This window comes from Thunnus maccoyii, chromosome 14, assembly GCF_910596095.1.
Source record: "Thunnus maccoyii chromosome 14, fThuMac1.1, whole genome shotgun sequence".
In the NCBI taxonomy this organism is placed as follows: Eukaryota; Metazoa; Chordata; class Actinopteri; order Scombriformes; family Scombridae; genus Thunnus; species Thunnus maccoyii.
Window position 1 is genome coordinate 5,411,979 of NC_056546.1, and position 6,924 is coordinate 5,418,902.

General features: G+C 40.4%; 1 protein-coding gene across 1 annotated transcript in view; it reads left to right on the plus strand.

Moving 5' to 3' along the window:
- The window catches only part of LOC121912124, a 76,641-nt gene extending 71,114 nt beyond the window's left edge, over positions 1 to 5,527 (plus strand). The window contains exon 6 of the mRNA XM_042434208.1: positions 5,405 to 5,527. Within this exon, the coding sequence (XP_042290142.1) occupies positions 5,405 to 5,527 (123 nt within the window). The remainder of the gene's footprint in view (positions 1 to 5,404) is intronic.
- The last annotated feature ends 1,397 nt before the right edge of the window (positions 5,528 to 6,924 follow it).

The window sequence follows — 6,924 nt, forward strand, 5'->3', positions numbered from 1 at the left end:
CCAAAGACAAAAAAAGAGTTCAGAGCTTATTCAGAGAATATTTTAGTCACTTTTCAGACTGAAAAAGGGGATTTTAAACCTGGACAAAAAAAAGATACAAGAGAGCTCAGACGCTGCTCCCCGGGCTGATCAGATGCTTTGGGACTGAGACCTTGTGTGTGTTATTTGTAAATGTGTGTGTGTGTGTCTCCAGAAGGCCCACAGACAGCTGGGCCCATCATGTTCAATGACTAAAATAGCGTCAAAACTCAACATGTTCAACACCTGGGGCTGTGTGAGTGTGTTTTACATGTGTTCGTTATTTCTATCAGTATAAATATAAGTGTGTGTGTGTGTGTGTGTGTGTGTGTGTTTAGGCTAATTAAGTATCAGACTCAGTGAGTGTGACAAGTCAAGTTCACTTCATAACCGAATCAATGGCTCTCAGTAATTTGCTTCGGTGACCTTTAAAAACCAACAAAAAAAAAACCGTCTGACATTAAAACTTGACTGTGTGGAATTAGTTTCAAAAAAAGTGTCTGTGTGATCTTTGTGCCCTGAACTCAAGCTTCTTATGGTCTTTGTGATTTTTATTTTATTTTTTATTTTTCTTCATATACGCTCTCTCCCGGAAAGGTTGATGGATGTCTCGACTCAGGCAAGCACTTTACGGTGAACGAGTTAATAGTCCTCCTCGATGCATCGGCGGCGGTGCATTATGGTTTGCTTTCCTTTGCTTCAAACCGCAGAAATTACTCAACAACGTGTTAAGAAAAAAAAAAACCTCAGAAGTGGCTTATTGTGTACTTCATCAGGGCCAGAGAGACAAAAGGTCTTCAGAAACACGTCCATTAATGAGCCATTGTGGCTGCCGTCACTCTCCCCGGGCTTAACGAGAAACAAAATACGTTGAAAGATTGATGATATTTCCTTACAAAAATAACTATGAAATGATTTATGTAGCAGAGGAGCTCCAGGGTAGACAGGAGGAGAAATATCTGAAGAATATTGCTGGTTTTTAAGTTCAAAAATCCCAAAAATCAGAGACGACGAAGGAAGACAAATTCTGATATAGAGTGAAATTATATTAATGTGCAATATATTTAAGAAAAGGAGAGAAAAAATAGACGCATTTGTTAAGAACTAGATAAAAAAGATTGCTTTGTTTCACCTATAAAACCACATTTTCATGTGAATGCAGCAACACTACCTGCCATGTAATTATTTTAATGGTTTGTAGATGTCATGCTGCAGCTCCAGAGAAACAGGAAATACTCATTTCTGGTCAATCAGTGAGTTCTGGATGACAGTCAAATGTGAAATTTGTGTCAAACATCTTATTTAAATGTATATTTGTATATAATGCCAAGGCACGTCTGTAAATAGACTGCATTTATATAGCGCTCTTATCCAAAGCGCTTTACAATTTGCCTCTCATTCCCGCTCGCACGCCGATGGCGGCGATATACATGCGAGGTGCTGGTCTCAACATCAGGAGCAATTTGGAGTTCAGTGTCTTTCCCAAGGACACTGAGACATGTGGACAGGAGGAGCCGGAAACAGCCGACCCTGTGATTAGCGGACGACCCGCTCTACCATTTATACTGCAAAGCTGCTTATTTTCTGTGTGTGTGTGTGTGTGTGTGTGTGTGTGTGTGTGTGTGAGCATGGTCAACATCACCAGCGGCAGCGAGCTTTAGAATTAACTCTGAGCTCACTAAACTATGTTTTGGGAAAACTTAAACCTCATTCAGACAGGATTTATTCCTCCAGGGGAGGTGGAGTGATTTTAACATTACGTGCTGTGGTCAGTGATTCTAATCCAGTAATTATTACCCCTCCCCAGTAATAATTACTGCTGGAATCACCTACTGTTGTTTTTTTTTTTTTTTGACAAACTCTCTGGTCCTCCTGTAATTTAAATCCCATCCAGAGTGACGTCCTTATATATTAAAGTGGATCTCTGAGCTTTTTCCCCTCCACAACAAAGATAATGTTTTCCAGTCTGGTAGATGGAAACATGCTAACACCAACCAACTGGAAACCAGTATGATGAAACATAAATCCATCAAGGGAGCGAGACCCCATAAAAAGCTCATCAAATGGGCTGTCATAATGTCAGCTGGTTTGAGCCCTGTTTTTAGCTTATATTTGTTTACATTTTTACATTTTGGCAAATTGACCCCATTAAAAGTATCCCGTATCAGCTATATCCATGGACGTACAGATGACTATCGCTGGATTACTTTGATACTGAGGGAAAAGGCAAGTTCTGAAGCGTCTTTATGGTATGATAAATATAACCATTAACACCTCTATTACTGCAATAAGTTACATAAGTAATACATAACATCAAATTAAAGTCCTATTAATTTCCTAACCTGATTGATGTTAATGTTCAGGTTGTTTCTATGTATTATGGCTCATGGTCTGCTTCTGTTTTGTGCCTACACGTAATAATTATGGATTTAGTGTTAAGATCACCAATTCTCAACGAGTGTCGGCTACCGGAGTTCACCTAACGATTCAGCACGTTCAGTTCAGCATCTTCTCTCATCGTTTCTGTCCCTCATCCCTTTTTCTTTGCTGCAACAACCGAGAAATAACAAACGCAGACACAAAATCAGACATATTAAGTGATTTTTGAATATCATCACTGACCTGTTAAAATCACAGTGACACTGCATTTTAAGAGCTTCAACTTGCTTCTCTTAAGTTGATGTAATTCCTCTCAAGAGAAGGATTTGGTGGCAGCATCGCACGGTGAGAATAAAATTAAAGACAGAATGACTGTTAGACATTATCTACTATCTTTTAAGCTAGTAAAGGAGCATGTAATTCCTCTTTTGCTGGTTCTTAGACCTTTTCCAGCTTTGGAGATTTACATGTAACTGCTAATATTTGCACACTTTTACCAAATAAAACTGTAAATGCAGGAATTTTGCTTGTAAAACCGTTGTGGTATCATTACATTAACTTCAGGGATATATGGTGGATCCTTGAGGCATCAGTCTTCCTGTGTGCGGTTGCACCGACACACTACGGATGGTTGGTAATGGCTGTGCAGGACGGGCGAACATTTCCTCTCGCAGGAAGTCGAGATTCAAAGAGCCCGAAAACCGCAGGGAAGCAACAGAAAGCAATAACATTTGTTCTAACATTTTTGATCGCTCCTGCTACTTGTGCAGAAATGGGTCACGGCTGCCAGAGACGCATCAAACATCTTGTAGTCGTCTGAGTCAGTGGAATCTCTGATGGGCCTTTTTCACCACGCTGTCAACATCGTTCTCCGATTTCAAAGCTGACAATGTTTTAGTGCTGAAGAACTAAAAAGTTTTTTAGCCTTTCCACTTTTCTGCTCATTTATGATGACTGATTGCGTCTCACTTCTCGCCCGGAGTCAGTGTTTTTTTTTTCTTCCTTTTTGTTGCTGCCCCTGTTTAGGTGAAACAAAAGGTTATTTCCGACTGAATACCTCTCCACGGTGCTTTCCTCGCTCGCTATGTAAAGTGATTCATCATCTATAATCAGCCCAACAACTGTGGCATCTTCTGTGAGCTTAAACAATTTTACAGACTAATCCTGGGATACACAAACGATTGTGTGAAGAAAATACAGCAGAGGGGAGAGAGAGAGAGAAAGCAGCCTTGAGCAGCTCCTGTGCTCAATAACCGAGTGTTTTTGAGCTACCCTGACCACCTATTTTCTTCCCCACAAGAAGCCTAAACCCCAATTACACAAAGTCTGCCTCGCATTCAAATTCAGAGTTTCGGGGGGTACAATTGATTTGACATTGAGCTGCGGTCCAAAAAAAAAAAAGAGGAATCACTACGAGGATCTTGATTTGGTCGTGATCGACTAAAACCGTTCGACTGAGGAAATGTGCCTGAAACAAACCAGGTAGGCGTGAGAGGGTGTTTTTCTTCAGTAATTTGATGTTTTTTTGGGGTTTTTTTTTTTAGAGAAAAGGATGATGAGATGGTGAGACATCCTAAGAGGATACAGGAATGGAATAAAATTAAAGACAGACGGCAATTTCTGAAATTTAGCGAGGTATTTACTAAAGATGTAAATGAACCAGCTGCAGTTAGTGCTTCTAAATAAGGGCATTTTCAAACCTATAGTTAGTTCGCTCTGGTCCAAATCAGTGGATGAGTTGGTAAACTTGACGTTTGGTTCCCTGGCAGACCGGCCCCCAACAATTGGTCTGACAACGCCCACCAGTACACCATCCTTGTGGTACTATTTGCTCTTGTCTGACTCCCTGGTGATTAGAGGTGGCTGTGGAGTACACAATATTCATACTCAAGTACACGTACAAGTAATTGTCAGGCAGGCTCAAGTAGTGTACAGCTTCTTGTTCCTTCCTGTCTTTCTCCTCCACTGATCCCTCAACAACCTGGCTTGACTAGACGATGACATAAGGAGCGAGTGAGAGATGATTACAATTAATTGGGTGGAGTATTGACATAGATTATAAATTCAGATCCAGAATTGTTGTAATTCCCTGAGAAAGACGTGCAAAAAGCTGCACAGTTTAAACAATACCAAATAGTTGTTTATTCAATTAATGCATGGAGCTGTTTGGATACTAACTTACTATTCAGTTCATACAGATTTCAAGTATCCAAATATTGATGATGACTATTACATGAGGTGTTTACACAGTTAAGAGATCACCTGTTTGTTTTATATTAATGTCCAGAGAGGAGTAATAGATCTGTGTATATGACAGGGCGATTAAATCAAGGGCGTGCTTGTTTCCTTTCTCGAATGCACACAGGTGCTCATGTGCATGATTACTGGACAGCAGCACCAAACAGTTTGAACACACTGTAGGTGGAGAAAGGTCTGGAGAAGGCTACATGTAGACCTACGTTACCCAACAGATAGTAATAACAATAATCCATATCATCATATATATTGTAATAGTTATCACATACCTGAAAATAAATGTAGGACAACTTCATTGCCTGTTGTTGGAAATGAAATCTATTTTTTTCCCTGTACCAGCCTAATATATAAGCTGGCATACATTTTAGCACAGTAGAGCTACAAATGTAACCTATTCTACAGCCTTTTCACACATTTATCAAGGGAACCCTTACATTCTAATAATATTATGATATGATAAAGACCTAGGTCACACACTGCTTAGCATAACACTAACATTAGCTAGTTAACATTACAATAGTCAGCCAAAGTTGCGACAGCTTTAGGGAACTATGCTAGGCTACAATGTCAGATAGCTTATGCTACGCTATCTGGCATTGACTGACTCATGTGGCCTTGATTGCTCGGTCGTGTCGATTTGTTCTGTACAACATCAGGAAGATCAGACTCTTCCTGTCTGAGCGTGCAACACAACTTCTCACACAGGCTCTCATAATATCACGCATTAACTACTGCAACTCCTTACTGGCAGGGCTTCCACATGTTCAAACCTCTGCAGATGATCCAGAACGCGGCGGCACGTCTGATCTTCAACCAGACCAAAACAACGCATCACTACGCTGTTCATGTCCCTCCTCTGGCTTCAACACCTTGACATTCGCTTACAAAACAGCAACTAAAACGACTCCCGCCAACCTGAACTCCTCATCCAGGTCTACGTTCCCTCCTGCTCGCTACGCTCTGCCAATGAAAGGCACCTGGTGCCACCACCACATCAGGGCCCGACGTCGCTAGCCAGACTCTTCTCTGTTGTAGTTCGATGGTGATGGAACGAGTTGCCAAACTCTGTTCGATCTGCAAAGTCCCTCTTAATCTTTAAGAAAAAGCTAAAGACCCTCAGATCTTTCACGAACACCCCTGTACTACCCTGATGGACTTATAAATAAAATAACAACAACAAAAAAACTATTACCTGCTTCTATGCACTCTATTCATTACCTCTATGCTCCACCTTCATCCTCTCAGACCTGAACTTAGTTTCATGGCTCATACTCACCTTGTTCTCTCCAGACTAGATCTTTGCTTGTGTTGTATTAACCCTCGTGTTGCTTTGGATAAAAGCGTCTACCAAATGAAACTGTAAGATTGTAGCATTGTAACAAACTGCACCCAGTTACGGAAGCCATTTAGCTCAAACTTGCAGAGTACCCCTATAGTTTGTTTACATCGAGGTTGGATCACGTTCCCACCACACATGAACCACTCTAGAGTTAATATTTGCCCAGACTGGGACCACTTCCTCAAAGGGTTTCAGTACGGCTGTTTTGAACCGCACCTGAGTACATTTACTGTGTTCAGATCTGCCCAAATGAATCGTACCAAAGAGGAAAATTCAACAAGACTAAACAGCCCTAAGATCTGATGCCGGGCTGCTTTGTTGTGTGTTTCTCATATCTGGAAAGTAAGTGAGAGTTCAAAGGAAGCACTTTCTGCTGCTGAACTTTAAATATTGCTTGAAAAGAAGACACTTTTGGAAATGCAAGCGTATATTGATTCTGGAAGAGGAACGTTATACTGTATGTGAAGAAATAACAGTTGATGTCAGCTCAACAAAAACATCAGTGATTAAATGACGTTTGATTTTTTGGTAAAAACTAATTTTACTCGATTATTTCTGTAAACAGATGACAAATAATCACTTCACTTTGTAATGCATCTTTTTGGGTTTTTTTTTTTGCATTTCTCTCTCACTCACAGTTTTGATTTGGTTATAGTCTCTCTCTTTCTTTCTTGTGTGTCCGATAAAACAGCCGCAGACGTTACAGCTGCTTTTCCCAGACATTCAATTTCAGTTTACTCTGCTGCAGTGGTCAGTCTGCAGTGATAAATCAGGTGCAGCCCCTTTTGTTATTGCACCTATTTCTTGAACAGGAGCGCCTTAAAATACAAGTTGCATTAGACCCAAAATTTTCAACAGTGCAGTGACTGTTTAATGCCTAAAAAAAGAGCCTCATGTCTTCTTTGTGAAACACTTTTAAAGTATTTTTAGAA